The following is a 19900-nucleotide window of genomic DNA, read 5'->3' as shown; positions in this document are numbered from 1 at the left end:
ACGGTGTGGGGGTAGAGCGACGACGGCGGGATGTTTTTCTCTTTCAGTGGGCTGCTGGGAGCCCCTGCTGATTCATCCATCTGTAGTGTGTTACTGAGGAGAATAGGCGAAACATTGGCAAGTTTTTAGAGATGAGTTGCCTGTTGGTGCAATTCAAGGTCAGGAAGATGTTTTCAGTTGTTTTTATTGGTGTTAGTGTGCAAGTAGATGCCATCATTCCTACGTGTGTTGCTTTTGTAGCACAACATAAGTCAAAGAACTGAATGTTGAACATGCAGAAATTTGTGCTGCATACAGCACATGATATATTGTGCTTTTTATTTAGCAATTTGTATTTAACAGGCCCCAGGGGTCAAAGTCAGTTTGATTCATTATTTGCAAAGTTCTCATTTCAAGAAATTCAATTACATGACATTGCCGATTTGCAGATGTGAGACAGGAAAACAGAAATTACAACATTCTCAAGGAAATTTGTGATTTCAGAAGAAATCAACAACATATAGCTATTACAGTAACTCGTGAATTTAGATTCTGGATTGTTTATTAAAGTCAGGAACATAGATGTTTATTAATTTAATATACAGCTGAAAGCGTGTGGTATCACAGCATGAAAGAATAAGAGCCACATCCTTTCCCCGCTGCATAACCTTGGACAATAAAACAATGAGGTTCTAATATTTTGCGAGGAAGTCGAGTCGAGTGCCACTGCCAACACTGGCACTGTCAGCTCATGATAGCACAACAGCTGTTCTGAATAATAGACAAATACTAGTAACACGTGGGTGTGTGTTTGTGTGTGTGTGTGTGTGTGTGTGTGTGTGTGTGTGTGTGTGTGTGTGTGTGTGTGTGTGTGTGTGTGTGTGTGTGTGTGTGTGTGTGTGTGTGTGTGTGTGTGTGTTTCTGTGTATGTGTTTGCATTTGGAAATGCAGGTGTACTTGTGTATGTGTGTGGTTTTCCATGTGTGTGTTCCGTGTGTGTGCATATACAGTACATGTGTATCCATCATGTGTCAGCCTGGCAGTACACTGTTGTTTAGCTCCATTGTCTTTCGCGATTATGTGCTACAAATAAAGATTCCCCAAAGATCGTCACATTTGGAGGGTAGACTTTCAGTTTTTTTAAAGTGTTTTTTTGTGAAAGTGCAAATATACATTTATTCACCAAAAACTACACAAGACAAATGCTGCAGACTGAGGAAAATATAATTTGTTTCTCTCCGTATACCCAAATCAGTCAACATGGAGAATCACAACAAAACATGTCCCAGTTTTCATACAGCTACTACAGTAGTGTGCATAACAATGTTAGCTCAGCAAACAACAGACAGACATAAAATACTGTATCCAGTACAGGTTACAATTTCAGAAAATCTCTTCGCCTAGTTGGATCTGGCCAGAGAATTTCATCAACATCACAGGCGATATCCTCATTGGCAAGACAATGTGGGAAGAACTGTCTTGAATGTTGAGAAGGATGAGAAACATCTCATCCTTGCACAGCTGCAAGTCAACCTGTTCACAGGCGTCCTCCATGGCCTGAATGAGGGGTACCTCTTCCTCTACCTCCTTATCCTCCTCTGTGGATTCCCCCTTTCACCTTCCCTCTTCTTCTGACTCCTTTCATTTTGGTTGAAGGCAGGTGAACTTACCTGCTGCATTTTTATAGTGCTTAAACCTGATTGGTGTGTCTACAATTAAGCAATTAAGCCATCATGTGTTTACGCACATGATGGCTGTGTTTCACAGATTGGCTCATAGGTGTGGTCAGTGCTTTGGAATTGCAAGGGAGTGACATCATGATATACTTCTGTGTCTAATGAAAGTGTGTTTAGTGTTTTGCAAATCACTGTATTTTTTTGCAAAAAGTGTGAAGCTGACATTGTGCTTATAGTGGTGCACAACTGGGCCAGTGTTTTGCTCCTTGAGTGTAAGGTTTTGATAATTGTGTAATACTTTTGATTTCAGTGTGTGAGCAATCGGCAAAAACTGTAATAAACTTGTTTTCTGACCACAATGACAAGTTCAGGGAGCTCGGTGAAAAGAAGGAAATCACATATGGGACTGGGACACCTCCTGGACAGCAGTGAGAATCACAGTGTATCCTATGTTGATCACTGTTAGAGGGACCTCTCAACAGATACAGCTGGCTAGAGGCCACCTTTGAGTCAAACATCTCAACCTCAGATTTTCCCTTGTGATAATGTAATAATAGCACTTAGAGTGCAAGGTCGATGATAAATGGGAAAAAAACTTGTTCCTAAAAGAGAGGAAGGGAGGACCCACTAACGGAGGTTGAGCAGTTGATTTAGATTAAATGAAAAGACACTCATCAGGATCTGCCTCTGTTCTCTGTGACTGTTGCTCCTCATATCATCCCCTTCCTCTATTCCAACTTCCCTCTTTCATTCTTTCTTTCTATTCAAACCAGAACATTATTCATTCAACAACCTGCCTTCTCAGCACAGTCGTGCACAGTGCTGAAGTGATTCATGGACATTTTCTACCATGGTTTTCATTTTGTTGTTTGGTGTGTCAGTGACAAATACGAACATTAATAAGGTGCTGTAAATTAGCAGGTTTGTTGGCCTTTCTCACTAAGTGGTCAATGTGTGTGTGTGTGTGTGTGTGTGTGTGTGTGTGTGTGTGTGTGTGTGTGTGTGTGTGTGTGTGTGTGTGTGTGTGTGTGTGTGTGTGTGTGTGTGTGTGTGTGTGTGTGTGTGTGTGTGTGTGTGTGTCAACAGGACATTTGGAGAGAGAGCACGCGCCTAAGATTCTGCCCCCTGGCAATCCCCTCATTCTTTCTAAGGACGATTTGTTAAACCTCATATGCAGGTATGCAACATACCTATTTGTGTCAATGCCAAGTGAACCAAACAACATTTAATTTAAATACAATCAGTGTTAAATGTAACATTTTGCCAATAGTGGACTATATATTGTATTTGTGTACTACTCTGCTTAAGTACAAATTTTATGTTTGTTTTTTTACTTTACTTGAGTATTTCCATTTCATGCCACTTTATACTTCTGCTTCACAACATTTCAGGGGAAAATTCTTTACTCCATTACACTTATTTGACAGCTATAGTCAGTAGTTATACTTTAACAAAATCATACTGTACAAGACTTGATGAGCTTACAAAAGTTGATGCATTGTTACAGATTAAACTACCTAACATTAAAATGCTAAATGCTAATGTTAATGCATCAGTAACAAAATCCAATAATATAATATATAATAGTATAACACTCACAGCGACCTAAGTAAGAATAAGAATACTCTATTACTTCAGTCTGTTTCTGAAGTGTGACTGCAGCCATAGAGTTTAGACTCTGGTCTGAATACATGACAGAAAGGCCAGGGGGAAAATAAACGGGACATGCCTGGGCCTGGGGACACTTGCTGGCTACAAAGAAGCTGGGACAGTCCTTGACAGGAACCAGTGGTGGTCCACATTTATCAATCTGTTGCAATTTCCTTTGGGGATCCTGGGACCCAAGTGTGGTGCATTCACATTTGTTACGAATTTATAGAGCCTTGCATCATTTTGTAGGCCCGCAAGGAATGTTTAGTAACTTGTTTCTATCTAATGTAATGCTTCCCTACAAGGCCATATGCTAAGACGCCTTGGCCATACAGTACTGTCTTGCTTTCTGTCATTGGATAAGAGCTAGATGTTGCTTGACCCAAAATTCTGCAGGCAAAGGCAGTGGTATGCAAGACATGTTTGATGCTCCTCTGGGATCTCTTTAATGAGAGTTTTTAAATGGATGCTGTGTGGAAAGAATGTGTTAGCTGACCACATCGTTCAGGAGAAGCATGTTCCCATGTGAAAGTTCAAGTTACTGGATGACTCAAGATTAACTCAAAATAAACTTAAAATGAACATCAAGTCAAAAAGTCTCAAGAGGAGAGGCAGCCGCTGGCATCCTAAACTAAATAGCTGAATTAATTGCCAGCTATGACACTTTTCCTTAAAATAGATCCGAAATAGAAGTTTTGGATCCAGGGTTTTGTTTAAGGAGAAGATATATATATATATATATATAGTATTGTTTACAAATTGTCTTTTATCCAGAGTAGCCTCAGTCATCAAACAGTAAGTCGACTAAGCAATATTTTCCTCTTGTTCATTAATTATATCCTTCTCCATCTTCTGTCAGAGGTCATGGCCTGCTGCACTGGACGCTTGCTTATCCCAATCGATCGACCTCATCAGAGGGGGTGAAGGTGGAGCAGTGTGATTCCAGACGTCACTGCAGCAAACTGACAGTCACAAACTTGATTGCCAATGACACAGGAAGGTACAGCTGTAAATACTCCAAAGATGGCTCAGACCACATAACCTCGACCTACGTGTATGTCAAAGGTGAGACCTGAAAAACGCTCTGACCAGTTCAGATTATAGGTCGTATTTATCAAATGCAGTCAATGAACCAGTGACCTGTGCAGTCTCTGATAGATTTATGACACTGACATTTTCCCCTCCAGTCCAGAGTGTAAGTAATTTTCCACCATGAGAAAAACGGAATGTAATGTTTAGAAATACAAAGAATTGGTCTATAAACTAAAACAAAGATAAGAGTTCTTTCTTTTTGACTTGAGTTGTTTTTCTTCCATCCAGGATTTAACTGTTTTTGTGTAAGTGAAGACTCCTGATAAAAGAGAGGTTTTCACAGGGTGATTGTCATCTGCTGACGCCAGTGGAGGGTTCTGGTGTTGAACTGAGCCCACAAACAGTGGCACGTAATGAACACAATGAAATGGTTAATGAGCAATCTGATATTTTCCGCAAGATAAGAGATCTGGAAAACACCCACTTCAGCAAAAAGGAAATACTGAATTAGGGAGAATACAAGAAAAAGTGAAAGAAAGAAGTTGAAAATGGGAAGAAAGTCTCAAAGAAAGAAAGAAAGAAAGAAAGAAATGAAAAAAACTGAATTTGTATGTATGACTACAGTTAGCCCTTACATACAGGAAGCTGACTTTACTGTAGTCTACATGCATTCAGATTCAAGAGCCACCAGCTCTCCTTCTCAGAGAGAGAGAGAGAGAGACAGAGAGAGGAAGTGGTTTCTTTGGTGCTTTGGTTTCTCCTGGAGTTGGAAGGGTGAACGTGATTGCATGGGAAGCCCTGGTCATTGACTGTGATTTCCTTCTCTGGCTACTGTAAGTGTCACATGGCACCAGTTACAGTATCATTGAAATGGAGATTGTGCTGGGCAGCATAAGGAGAGCCAATTTTGAGTGTTAAGTCAGCCTCAGCCCATTTTACCTAGATGTGTTTGTTTTTTAGTTGTTGTTTCAGTTGATGTAAAGACATTAAATAATAAGGGATGTAAAATAGTTAGACTAAACTACAACAACTAAATGCTGGAAACCCTTTGTTCCCTCTCCCTGTTGCTCTGTGAATGTGATTCACAGTTCGCTTGGCTATCAGGCATCCTGCTGTGCCTGTGTTTAGTCTAACGCTCTCTTTTCAAAGCCCTTTAGCTGTTTAATACATCATTTTCCATGTAATTTTCCTTTTCAAATAATAGTTCCTTTATCACACCACTACTGCTTGACCTCACACCAATCGCAGACTGTTTGGTTAGTCGTGAAGTTCCCACAGCAATTGTGTGATGCCTGGCTGCCCAGTAGGAACACACCACTAGCATGATTGCTCTATCTGTGCTCTGCTGCCTTATCTGGTTAGAATGAACTGATCCGAGATTTGATTTCTGTGTTGGATGCCCTGACATTGCCCTGATTCAATTGCACTGCTGAACTTTTTCAAAACAACAGCTGTAAATTTGCTACAAAACATGGTTATCCCAAAAGACAAAATGTAAAGGGCCACATCTGCTTTAAAATGTGACTTCTGACTGACCTGTTTTTTAAATCTCTTTGGGGGTATTTTTATTTTTTTTTGTCTCTCAGATCCCGAGCAACCATTTGTGGTGCCCCAATATCTGTCACCTGAAATGTTGTACAGATACAGCCATGAGACCAGCCTCGTGGTCCCCTGCCGGACGTCCTCTCCTGATACTGTTGTAAACCTCACAGGGGTAAGGCCTCACAAAGACGATCAGTTCTCACTTTATGCTCATGACTTCCACTTGCAGGTTGTTTTGTTGTACTGTATATAGTGTATACATGTGCAATATACACTGTATGTGTTCCATATACCAGGGGTCTTCAACATTTTTTAGGGCAGAGACCCCTTAGCTGAAGAGAGACCAAGTAGGGACCCCCTACTACATATATTGTATACAACTGAGTTGAATATTAAACTGGGTTGAATTGATAGAAATAAATGGTCAATATGTATGCATCATGTATTAACATTAAACATACATGTGGAAGGAACAGTGAATCTTTAAGCTTAACTGTAAGGCTAGTCGGCTACCATAGTAGCTACCTATAGTAAGCTTATCTTCAGTATGTAAAAAAAAAAAAAAAAAATCACAATTTATCTTTGCTATTAATATGTTGGATTCATATTCATGTATATTTTCAGGCATTTTAATTTAAAAAAAGGAACATTCAAAAAATTATTTTTTTTATAATCTGAGGAACCCCTAGGGTGCCATAGACCATGTAGGACATGGACTTTGAAGCAAATCACACAGTACATCATCTGAGAAAGCAAGATTGCTATTAATACAACAGCAGGCATCCTTACTTGTCAACTTTGGAAGAAAGAAAATGTCTGTGCTAAAAGGAATACGCCATCGTTTGTTGAAATAGGGCTTATCACAGTCTCCCCTAGCTGTACATAGGTGGGCCAATGCATTTTTTGTTTCAGTGCAAGTAATTAGGTTGTTTTTTTGTCTTTTGTTGGCTCACTTTTACTCACAACATGCTAACCGGAAACATAGGATTCCATTCACTACGCTAAGCCAACTAGTGGCAGCGCTGCTGGTGTTGCACCGGACTAAAACAATGCATGCACAAAAAATGCGTTGGCCCACCTATCTACAGCTAGGGGAGACCGTGATAAGCCCTATTTAACAAATGGTGGTGTATTCCCTTTAAGCCATCTCACTGGTTCTCACACCCTTTTGTGTGTTAAATCACTCTAGCACGCAAAAAACAGACGGACAGTGGCTTGTCTGAGGGAAGCTCAGGGGCAGCGAAGGGAGTCATTCTGTCTGCTTCCTGTAAGAGCAGGAAGGTGCTCCAAGAGTGTTTTTCTCAGAATAGACTAATTTAGCCCCCCTTCTCTTACAAACATCCGGAAATGCAGTAGAAAAAACAGTACACTCTGTGTCAGAAAACAACAGGTAACTTATCATGAGAATTCATATGATAACAGAATGCAGCAAAAGTAAAGCGGTCAGTGGAGGAGAGCTCCGTGGACAATCACATCTGACTCAGGTGGCACAGATAGTGGTTGTGTAACCTTCCTGCTGTTGGTAAAACCTATGGCACTCTTCCTTCCTGCTCCCTTTCCTTCCCTTGCCTCCTCTCCCAGCCCAACCTCTGGCAAGAGAACAAACTGCTGCAGGCACGTACACATCCTTTTCCGAGTCCACAGTGTTTTGTGCTCCATTGCATAAATGATTACAGAGGTTACACTCCATGAAACAATAAAAACTAATTAGGCCTTCACTCTAACCAATGTTGGTCTGTCCCCAGCTGAGCCCAGTAGACCATGAGTTACATGTTAAATGAAGTTGGGTGCATTACACTTCAGTCTGTCTGGCTCAGTGATCTTTATTGAACATCATTTAATGTCATTTAATGTCACCAAATATCTACGGTATTGACAAAACCTTCTTTGCTCTACTCTCTTGATTGCAGCTCCCACCATTATCAGAGAAGGTTAAAAAGGAAATGGTATGGGATCCGATGGTCGGATTCAAGATTCCCTACAATCCCACCACTGACTATACTATGCTCATCTGTACCACCATGGTCAACGGTCGTGAGTTCCACTCACAATACATCCCTAAAAGACTGAGTGAGTCTGTTGTCTTGCTGGCCCAACTTGCTTATTGAAAAATATCGATTACTCAGTTTTTTGAGCATTTCACAGTCTTTATATATTGTCTCCATTTTACAGCTAATGTTCTTAAAAATGTGAAGATCACCCCAGACCGTGTCAAAGTGTTGGTTGGAGACACCTTAATGCTCAACTGTACTGGTGTGACCACCTATAATGGAAGAATCAACTTCACATGGGATATTCCAAAAAAGAGAGTAAGATTTCAGGTTTTACTTTTGACACTGTACTACTGTATGTAAAAGGAACCATTGCAGGTGGAGTTTATGGCACTTCCTTTGTCTTCAGGAAAATATTTATACGAACAAGACTAAAGTCTACCCTGCTGAGGTTCTTGTGATGAGCAAGGCTTTAATCTTGCCAAACATTACCATGGAGGATAAGGGGGTGTACCGCTGCAAAGCTGAGCTTCAACCCACGATATACAAGAATGTCTCAGCAAAAGTCCTTGTCTATGGTAAATATGCTTTGGATGGATTAAAAATCAGACGACGACTCCTGTGAACTCTGAAGTTCATTACAAAGTATTAACTACTACAAGATTACCACACAAATAAAGTATTTTAGCATCTCAATTATTGTGCGACTGTGGCGATTCTATGACAATATGATGATAACTTTGCTTTCGGACGGATTCCAATATCTGTCATTAATCTTTTGTTTCAGAGCATCCGTTCCTCAATGTCTCCTATAAGTATGAGCGGCCTAGTACGGTGAATGTCAAAGAAGGTAGAAAAAAGCTTGTATTTGAGCCCAAGGTCAACGCTCTGCCCCCCCCTGACATGGTAGCATGGTAAGTAATAAAAACTGTTGATTATGTATAAAGAGTAGGAGCACCTACATAATATGCTGTGGCAAATCCTGAATTATAACTTTATGAGTCAACTTTCCATTTACTTCTTTTCATTGATTGTTATTATTTATCCATGGTTTAAAAACCTTTCCATGCCTCCAACTTTTAGGTATAAGGATGGGGTCCCTATCAACAAGAATTCCACCTGTTACAAGATGTCTGGTTTTAACTTGATCATCACTGATGTGGAGCAGAAGCATGCTGGGGTATTCACCATAAGCCTGGGCAACCAAGTGAAGGGCTTGTCCAGGAATCTGAGCTACACACTGGTAGTCTATGGTAAGCTGTTGCCATAAACTTGATAATGACTGCTGATCCCAAGGAAATGAAGCAGTGCCTTGGCTGTGGACTGAGGCTGCCCCAGCACTGTAGCTGCTTTCACTGCAGTTCACTGGACGGCAGGTAGCTGCTCTAGTATGAGAGGAATTTGGAGGCTTGTTGATTCCAGGGCTGGATTGACGTAGCAGGGGCAGCTGTTGTTGATTATTGGGGCTCTTTTGAAGGGGCTTGGCGCAGTGTGTAAATGGCCTGGGCTCTATTCTGCACATAGACTCCAGCCGCTCCAGACCCCCCCTAGTCCCCAGCATTTATTTGCATCCTCACCATGTGTATATACAGTACAGCACATATAAACAACATGTTCCATACAATATGTATACAGCTTGAGAAAAAGAAGTACTGAGCATGTAATTTATTGTTTTGATGACTTTGTGAAGGCTACTGATAACTGTTAACACAAGAGGTTATAAATGTTTTAGCATGTAAAATTAGAATGAAGTCTGCCTGAGAACAGAGAAGTGTGTGTCAGTTATTTCAAGCATGACATGGGGGCCAAAGCTATTTTCATTGTATTCTTTAAAGATTATTTAGGAATCCCAATAGCTTGCCAAAAATTAAAAAAGTCAGCCCCCTCTGGCTTGTATAAACTTAATTTATGGTCCTTGACTGTCCCGCTTCGCAAAACATTAATTTATTGGAAGGACACGGAAGTGAAGAGAGATTCCTGGTATCAATTATCAAACTATTTCAAACTTTGTTCATCACTTGTTTAGAGCTGTCGAATGATGATGAATGTGCTGATGAATGTGTGGCAGGATGCAAGTTTTGTTGTTTGCCAAGCTATGTCACTGTGTGTAGTGTTTGCTGTTGATTGCAGCGCACATGGTTGATTCAATGACCTGGGCATGGGCCACAGAGGGGTCATTCATTCACCTACAGCCCCGGGCTATCCAATCATCCTGCCATTCTTCTGTTACACAGTGTCTAAAGTACAACTGGTGTCAATGGCACCTTTTTCATGGCTATCCATCATAACTGTCGGCCCTCATTATAAAGACATTATGAGATTCCACAGTGGGCTGGGCTGGGCTGGGATGGTGGATGGTTCATCTAACCTGTTGTTGTTATCTCTCTCTTGTGTGTCTGTGTACTTATATGTTTTTTTGTGCACTTCTCTCTCACAGTAAAGCCAACCATTTCAGAGGCAGAGTTTGCCTCTGTTGACGTGCAGCCCTACATGTTTGGCAAACAGTATCAGCTAACCTGCAATGCTTACGGGGTGCCTTTGCCAAACATCACTTGGCTCTGGCAACCGTGTCATTCAGACCCTGCGCTTATTGAGTGAGTCACCATCTTGCTATGTTCCAGCATGTAGAATTGAATAATTTAAATGTTTAAACTAGATGTTCTGTTATTTCCTCCAATCTTGAAGAATTAAAAGCATATCAAAGGGAAAGTTTTCCTGATTTTGAATACCCAACATAATCTGATTCAAGATCATTTACATGCCACTAGCTACCATATAGTGGTCCTGGATTGAGTGTGGTGTTTCACTTAGTTACCTGTTGTGTACTGTATGTTAAGATTTAGCTGCCAGTTTACGGGAGATTAAAATATTTGATTCAGGGGACTCTTAACTCTGGGACTTTCTCTTTGTATAAAAACCTGTTTACGCATTTTGTATGTTTATTATCTTTCGGGCTGAACAAAAGCATTTTGCACAAATTTCACAGCTGTGTTGAAGGACAAAAACTTAAGTACCACCACGATACTGGAGTTGTATGTAAACAGCATCACAGACTTAACAGTAGATAAGTGTAGGGTCCAGAGCCACCAGACTAGCCTGGGATCCCACTATATAACAGATCTGCATTAACTGAATAGATTCAGGCCCAAAATATGACGCATTAATCAAATAAACGCAGCCCTGGAGAACTGCCCTGTCTTTGTGGTCAGTGGTTCTGTAGGCTGACGGGGAAACACCGGGGAGATAAATCAATCTCAGATTCCCACAGCTGTTACACAGCTGAAAAGAACTGAGTGTATGAGTGGCTGTGCATGAATACCAGACTGGTAGTGAACCCACAAACAAGATGAACATTCCCTGTGACCTGGCTTTTCAGTGACAGCAGGAGACCTGTGAGTTGTGAGAAAACAATGGGCCATTACCCTTGGGTTATCAGGCCTCAACACCATTCACAAAAACAACATTGCGGACCACTGCACACAAAAAATACGGAAAAATTATGTTACGTGTTCGATGGTGTTAATCTACCAGTGCCTCCATTTTTTTTTTTTATATCTCAAAAACCCAATTGTACTTTATGATAAATAACAGCAGAGCGTTAGTTGGGTCAGAGCATCTCTTTCTGCAGGCCTAAAGATAATCAAGGCTGGCACTAGGAACAGTGGCAGGCAGCTAATGAGACAAAGGAACAGCTATAGCCTGGTGGGAGGCCAATTGTGCAAAATGTTTGTTTTATACAGCCCTGACCCTGCAAAGAACCTGTCACTGTAAATCCAACATGTAGCCCTTCAAGATCATATCTCATCTAAATCTTTGTGAGTTTAGAAAGGAGGGGAATTGCGGCATGTGAGGAGGGTTTAGACATGAGGGTAGCTTGCTATGTTGGATGTGGAATAAGGCTGATAGTGTAGAGGGGCAGAAATATGGGGGTGTCTTTATCACAATGTTGAGAAGTTATCAGCTGACCCTTGTTGACTGCCAAGGTCTTAGGATCAACCTTATCTCCTCTGGCCAGAACGTGTGGTTGGGGAGGGTTTCCTGTACGAGGTGACGCATAGCACAGCCCTTCCTGTCGCTGTTGCGGTTTCCTCCTCTGCTCTCCTCTCATCACGATGATTGTTCCCCACCACGGGCGGTGAAGGGTTTGGGGGTGGGGGTCAAATCAATGCTTTTTCTTGGTTTTATAACCCAGACAAGCTAGTCTAGACCTGGTTTCAGTCTGATCAGTCTCAGTGGTCCTTTAAAATACCCTCAGCCTTTCAGAATTAGGGTTTTTACAGTAGGATAGATTCCCAATTTAAACAACATGGAAGTCAGCTTTCTTATACTGTGTTTCATTGTTTAATACTGACAGTTACTGACAGCATGGCTAAATAGTCTTATTCATTTTTTTCTGTCCTGCAGTTGCATTGCAAACACTAAGCCAATCCTGGTCAACATTGATGACAGGAGAAAATACTCTCACAACTGGATTAAGAGCATAAGTGTCAAATCTGAACTGGTTAAAGGAAAAAACAAGGTATGTGGTTTAACTTTATGTGTAGTGTTTCCATATGTTTTCTTAAACAATGTATGCACTTGTAGTATACTTCTAAGTATGAAATGAAAAATGTGGTTGATAAATAGCAGTGACCAACTCAACAGTTTTATATCCTAGTGGATCAAGAAGAGGCCTTCAGATGTAGAGAATAGCCAATAGCTAGGTCAGATTTCAGTAGAAACCTCCTGTGACCAGGGCTTGAAAGTCAGATGCAACATCTGAGATCCATAAATCCTCATCATTTTTCTGCTATTGGCAGTTATGCTGTACTTCTCATCACTGAAAATTATTAATTTTGTCTGCATTAGTTTTGACTTATTTGTGATCAAAACCCAGGAAAAGCCCTCAGCAGTCCCTTTTGAAGAAGTGAGTCTTGTTTTTCATTGCTTTTCTTAAAAAGGCTTTATTTATTCTTGGAATAAGCAAACAGGAAAATATGGGGAAATCCCTTGGCTTCCCGCATATGATGTGGTGCATTTGAAAAGGAAGATGCCATATTGATAAATACTGTACATTTGCAACATAAATCTAACATACTTGGATAACTACATTGGTTTTCCTTTCTTATAAAAGCCTTCCTATAACGAGCAAGATCTCTACCAGACTGTTCCTTTCCTTTGAAATGGTGCACCCATAACTGACAGACACAGTTCATTTCCCTCTACTGGAGTGAAATGCACCCTCCATTTCACTGTTTTTTCAGATGAAGAAGGCCTGTAAATGAAGCAGCTGCAGCTTCATCCTGTGCCTTGCCAGAGAAACATCTTTTATTCTGACATCAGTTAATCTTTTCGGCTGTTCAAACTCTTGGAGCTAAGCCTTATAAACATGAACAAAAGCTATATGGCGTTAAGCCATGCGTGTGCCAAGAGCTGAGAACAGACATTTATAGATTCTCCCCATCAACATTGCCTGTGACAATGAGCCACTATAGACACTGAAAATCATCTGTAATTGTGCTTTTGTTCTGTAAGCACATACTGCTGTAATTGTATGTAATGTAATTATAGAAGCAAGATTTGATCATGAAATCAGCACATTTAAGCAGGTAGAAATAGTCCGTCACACCTATTAATTTAAGCAAATTTAAGTTGTTTTACACATCAGAATTATTGTTTTTTGCTAAATCCACACTAAGGTATCAATGAGGGATCTACCAGTCTGTCCACTTTTAGGAGAAAACATCAAACACGTTGCCATGTCACAAAATAGGGAAACTGTAGACATTGCTGTCCTGTGGGAGCCTGTTACTAAAACTGTTCACCCTAAGCATAATTAAGAGCAGGCCTCCACTGCCTTTCGAGGGTCTGTCTAAAGGATTAGGTTAAAGAAACCTATCACAGCAGGCTGGGTCAAATTAGGCAACAGAATCATAGGCATAAAGGTTTTCCGCTGGAGAAAGTATCAGTTATCATTCTCAATCCAAATCTTTTTGTTCACTGTTTTCACCTGTGTTTCTGGTGCATAACTAGGTGATTTATTGACTCCTTCTGACAGATTAAGCACTGAATGAAACAATCATATCAATTATTTGCTCACCAAGAAATTGTAAATTTGGCAATTTTCACAGGGCATCAGTTCTAATATGTCTTTGACATAAATAGGGAGGCACCACTTATTTACAAGTACTTGTGGCCAAACGCTGGTGCTTTATGAGGGTTAGGACTAAGGGTCAATGATAACAAGCAACAGTTTAAAAGAAGAGGGATTTGTTGGAAGTGAATTCCTCTCTGTCACCCCACATAAATCGTGTTGGCCCGTGAATAAGAACGTAGTCAGGGTCGGGCCTCTGAGTGCCTCCCCAGAAGGCCCAGTAGAGAGGGAGACTGGCCCGGGTCATAATATAAGAAAAACACAGGGGAAGGCGTGGGCACCGAGGTCACAGTGCGTCTGGTAAGGTCACCTCTTAGGGACTGTGCACAATTGTTTAAATGACTGTGTTCAAGCTTGGGTTACATCATAGTGAGTAATAGCCGTAACATAATACGATAAGGCCACTCCATCAGTGTTTTAACGTGTCAGAGCTGCATCAATTGGACAATATGAAATAACTTTTAAACACCTATTCTTTTACTCCCTGAATGTTTGTATTGTGAGCATTGTAAGTACAGGGACGCTGAAATTGTTTCATGGCTACAGCTGTGTGTCTTGAGAGTCGGCACAATAGCTCCTACAAGCCCAGGAAGTGTAGGCCAGCATACACCCACATCATTCACTCTCTTTGATGTAGCTGACTGCCCCCAAAAAAACAGATGTCACCATGAACACTAAACAGAGACCCATGCAGTCTGGCCCTCACCCAAGTTTCACTTATTATTTTGTCTATTTAAGCCATTAAAATGTTGTACTAGTGCAATGACAAAATTGAGTGTGGCATTAGAAGTGCTTTTCAGGAAGTGGACATGGAGCCCCGGCACTAGATCTATAGCGCAGGTCTAAAGGAGACACAGTGTGCTTTAAACTCCAGATGTATCCTTTCATTAATGTGACGCACTGGAGAGTATAAAACAGACCAGGCTCCGGACCTCTCACCCGCCTGTTAACAGGGACTCATTGCTCTGATGGTGATTGAAACCCCAAGAATAAGTCACACTGAAAGTCTAAGTCAAAGTGGAATTCTGAATTGTGATATTAAGCATTTGTTGTTTATCTATCTCAACATGTTTTATTCTGCTTTGAACAATCTGTAACAATTGCCCTATTTATCCCAATTAGACTGTGAGCACCCTGGTGATAGGCGAGGCTACCATGTCAGGAAAGTACTCCTGTAGGGCCCAGAATGAAGAGGGCACCAGCACAGTGACGATCCCTTTCTACGTTGATGGTAAGCAGGTCACAAGAATAGGAAATATCAACATTTATATTGTAACTGCTCAGCTGAAAGTGCACACAGAAATATGCCGTTGCAATAATTGCAAAGCACAGTATTCTGTACACTAGATTCTTTTAAATTATCTACACGTATGTACATGCTGCAATGAATGGCAAAAACAGGAAAGAAATGTGCAGATTGTATTGTGCAATAAAGAAAACAAATGGGGAATTAATTAAAACCATCTTCCACTGTAGCTGAACAGCTTCAGGGCGGAAGAGAGGCAAACATGTCCTGAGCCATATGGAGTGCTATAATGGCATGCGTTTAAAAACAGCTATGAATAACTGCATTCCTGCTCCGATGCCAGCAGGTTCCCCCGGGGCCCAGACCCTGTGCAGACTGAGTGCAGCATCAGCCATGCTGCCCACCGGCAACATGCTTCCAATTTACAGTGATGAAACAGGAAATAACTGCAAATTTAACATTCTAGGCATTGTGACGAGCAGCTTTGTGTTCAAAACTATTGTCCAACAAGATCTCGGGCCAGCAGGATACGTGTCTCTGTTCATGTATGTAAAACAGATGGCACGGTAAATTGCTCTTTATTCACAATTATTAACTGTAGTTGACTCCATTCTGATCATTAAAGATTGAACTGATAAGGATTTAACACCATTAGAATTAGGGCTGGGCAATAGGGAGAAAATCATATATCACGATATTCTTGACCAAATACCTAAATTTCGATATTGCTGCGATATTCTAGGGTTGACAATTGGTGCTTTAACAAAATATCTTCACACTTCGATTTTAGATAAATAATCATCAGTAATGTGGACATAATGTCTAAGTGGGGAAAAGGCAAATGATAGATGCAATGCAGCCTTTAAAACCAGGAAAAGACAACAATTATGTCATATCACGATATTACGATATCCAAAATCTAAGACGATATCTAGTCTCATATCACGATATCGATATAATATTGATATATTGCCCAGCCCTAATTGGAATCCTAATTTCCTAATTCATTCTAGATCACCTTGAGGAAATCACCACCATGCCTCGGACAGCCATCGAGGGGGATGACGTCATTCTGACCTGTCGGGCAGCTCGCTACCTCTACACAAATCTACAGTGGTTGGATTCCAGAAATCAAACGGTCACTTCCAATGTGTCCGGTCTGCAGCTTAGCAACAACTCCATTTCCATTTCTCTCCGTCTGCATAATGTGTCCCAAAACAGCAATACAGGTTACAAGTGCCAAGCATACAAGCTCCACAAGAGGGTTGAACTCAAGACCGCTGAACTTATTGTGGATGGTAAGTTAGAGGGGGATATGAGAAGCTGATGTTTCTGTTGGTTAGCACACACAGAAAAAAAGAAAAAAAAACTCGCAACACTTGATGAGTCGCTGTCTGAACAAGACAGTAAAAGAAGAACAGCATCTTTAATTCAAACTTTCTGTTTTGTTTTGTTTGGTGCAGTGAGAAAACGCCCCTGGCTGAGTCAAAATCTGACTAATCAAGATGTGAACAGTAGCAGCACCCTGATGCTGGCTTGTTTCGCTCTGGGAGTTCCTCGTCCGAACATCACGTGGTACAAAAATGACGTTCTGGTGGAAGAAGGCCCAGGTAACCTGAGAATACAAATCCATGTGCTACGAACATCATATAATAAATTATTTTGGTGACCAGTGGCACAAGTGCAATCCTGGCGCAGCACTGCACAAACTGGATGAAGGGCTAGAAGAGAATAAATACAGTTTGTTATTTTTAGGACTACGTAATCAGCAGGTGGAGCTGTCATTCCCTTTGAAAGCCGCTAACAGTTTCCTATTGTTAGAGAAAATGTTTCTTCATTGGAAGGCATATACAGTATTCCCTAAGCACAATTAAACAACATATAGGATGCTGAGTGCAGATGATGCCCTTTCTGAAGCTGAATTTACATTTCAAAGTAAAGGTTGCATTCAGTTGGATTCAGGTAGTAATATTTGCATTTACATGCACACAATTATCCCAGCACTCTAAATCCTGTGGGAAAATAAGTATGCTGAATCCTTTTAATAAGATTTCATAAAATGAGCTCTCACGAAAAATATATTTCTGGCTAAAAGTGTTAAAACATCCTGAGTAGAAATTAAATTATTGAGCATTAACACAACTTCAGCTGTGGCGAGAGCGGGTTAGTTTTCAGCCACACTTTTTACAACAACAAGAGTCAAATGCCGCACGTTTTTAAATGTTATCAGTTTGACTGAGAGATTGTGTGTTGCAGGTATCACTCTGGGAAAGGACGGGGTTCTGACCATCGAGAGGGTGAAGAAAGATGACGAGGGTCTCTATGAGTGTGTAGCCGTCAATGATGAGGGAATCGCGAAAACAAGTGCTGTTGTTACTGTGCTCGGTAAGTCATTCAGACACCGTGAGATATCAATTACCTAACCATCAAAACAAATAAACACTTACCAACAACCTGCTGCATTTACAATACTGGTTTCTCAGTGTGAAGTGGTGTGTGCTGCAGGCAGTGTGGCTACAGATCACATCAAATACACTAATCATCCATCCAAGCAGTAGCGTCATATGCATATTCTGCATATCTGCTCAGAGACCCTCTTGGCCTCATGTTTTCTTGTCACCGCTACATATATAAATATATATATATATATATATATATATATATATATATATATATATATATATATATATATATATATATAAATAGCTCTGGTCTGTCTTCAGTTTGAAAAGTTTCCCCTGACAAAAAATCTGTGGCTGCCATGAATTCCAAGTGAATTCCTTCTAGGGTTTTATGATCAAGGCTCTGGCTGAGGGTCCTTACCTTGAGGACATGACCTCTGTGAAGTGTTAAAAGGTCCACTAATGAGTGCAAAGAGATTGACTGCTACAACAGCCAAGGAACTGGAAACACACAGTAGATAATTGGACTAGCATGTCTCCTAACATGTGTGTTGTCATGTAAAATGAATTGCATGTTGGCATGTAAAAGGTGAAGATGGCAGTGAAGGTAAGATATCATGCAACCAGTTTTGTTCACGTCTAGGCACTTAAATAGATTCTTATTACATAAACTGAACTTGAATTTCTCTTGATATTCAACAGTTAGTGTTATCCATTCCATCAAGCGGTGTGCATGTTCTGCTTTGGCTGTTTTGTCAAAGATCTTGCACAGATTCAAGGTATATGAGGATATTATAGGAAAAAGTGTGGTATGCATGTCCCAAACAAGCCAGAAATGAACACCAAAGTGTGTTTCCACTTCCTCTCTCATCTCTCAGAGAAAATTTAGGAAGAAACAAATAAACAAAAGAATCTCCACTTATATACCAAGCAATTTTTTTTTTGATCACAATTCTCCACAAATCCCTGCCAATATTATGTGACAATTTATGAGATCATGAAAAGTACACAGTGATTTCTTTGCCAAAGAGGTCTGGTAGTTGATAACAGTTCTTCTCTTTTTCAGGGGATGAAGGGAAGCCAAATGTTGAGGTAATCATTTTGGTTTGTACGGGAGCTGCAGCCACATTCCTCTGGCTCATGCTTATCCTCTTCATCCGCAAGCTAAGGAAGGTAAGAAGTTACATTACTTCTTTAAATTAGAAACCACAAGTTGTGGATAGTTCAAGTGTCATGCCAGTTGTGATTTTTCTCCAATGACTCTGCATAAGCGACTGACTCATGCTTCTTCTGAAATACAAATTTAGCAGTGATTATGATTCCCACATATCCTGACCAATGGAATGTGTTAGCTCATATTTGTACAGTCAAAAAAGAACATAATGTGCCAATGCAAAAAAAGACAAGAGTGAGAAAACATTGATGTATGTAGAGCAAGAATGTCAAAATTTTTCACCACCTACTGATAATTTGAAATGAAACGTAATTTCAAAACTTGGTTGTTGTGCCATTGTTGTCATTATCAAAACCTCTTGAAGATAATCATGAAATTCATATATGTCCTCAGCAACCGGCACATTATAAGATGGGTCCGTCTATCATCATTGACCCCGACGAGTGTCCCCTCGAGGAGCAGAATGATCTTCTTCAGTATGATAGCAGCAAATGGGAGTTTCCCCGAGACCGCCTGCGACTAGGTGAGAATCCAATGTCTCATATTGAAAGAGTTTCATATATTACAGACAATAATAAGGCACCAACTTTAGACACAGTTAGTTTTTGACCTCCTCTTTTTTATATTTGAAATAGGTTGACAGAAGCTGAAATCCTTAACTTTCCACAAATTAAATGATGTTTAAGCATTAACAGAACATCCAGAGTCACACTTGTGATATCTCACAGTATCAGTGTGTGTAAATAGCTAGCTAGCTAGCTGGATGAATGAAAATGTAAACAACCCAGCAGGTTGTCCTTGTTATTTGTGGTGATGAATGGGATTATGTAGATTTAAAAAAATAAAAAAAATGAAAGTGATTTTACTGTTACTTTCATTTATATCACTTTGTCTGATATTTCTGGTTGTCTGCCAGAAACACCTGATACTACCCAGAGCAATGTGGGTGAATATCAGCACTCAGACAAGAAGTTAACAAAAGGTTAAAAGTTCATTTTAAAAGTGGTTCATGGTGAGAATATACACAGTCACATTAGGATACATGTAATAGGTGTCACCTCTCTCTGCAGCTGTT

General features: G+C 40.4%; 1 protein-coding gene across 1 annotated transcript in view; it reads left to right on the top strand.

Annotated features, from left to right (window-relative positions):
• The window catches only part of kdrl (kinase insert domain receptor like), a 47131-nt gene that overhangs the window by 5378 nt on the left and 21853 nt on the right, over positions 1-19900 (top strand). Inside the window, exons 2-17 of the mRNA XM_039813298.1 lie at positions 2742-2832; positions 4165-4370; positions 5924-6051; positions 7790-7949; positions 8052-8188; positions 8280-8448; positions 8658-8784; positions 8954-9123; positions 10308-10464; positions 12275-12389; positions 15126-15234; positions 16263-16547; positions 16713-16859; positions 17506-17634; positions 18718-18824; positions 19219-19348. Of these exons, the coding sequence (XP_039669232.1) occupies positions 2742-2832; positions 4165-4370; positions 5924-6051; positions 7790-7949; positions 8052-8188; positions 8280-8448; positions 8658-8784; positions 8954-9123; positions 10308-10464; positions 12275-12389; positions 15126-15234; positions 16263-16547; positions 16713-16859; positions 17506-17634; positions 18718-18824; positions 19219-19348 (2367 nt within the window). The remainder of the gene's footprint in view (positions 1-2741; positions 2833-4164; positions 4371-5923; positions 6052-7789; positions 7950-8051; positions 8189-8279; positions 8449-8657; positions 8785-8953; positions 9124-10307; positions 10465-12274; positions 12390-15125; positions 15235-16262; positions 16548-16712; positions 16860-17505; positions 17635-18717; positions 18825-19218; positions 19349-19900) is intronic.

Source organism: Perca fluviatilis, chromosome 10, assembly GCF_010015445.1.
Source record: "Perca fluviatilis chromosome 10, GENO_Pfluv_1.0, whole genome shotgun sequence".
Classification (NCBI taxonomy): Eukaryota; Metazoa; Chordata; class Actinopteri; order Perciformes; family Percidae; genus Perca; species Perca fluviatilis.
The sequence above is the reverse complement of the archived record's forward strand: the minus strand, read 5'-3'. Positions and strand labels throughout refer to the sequence as shown.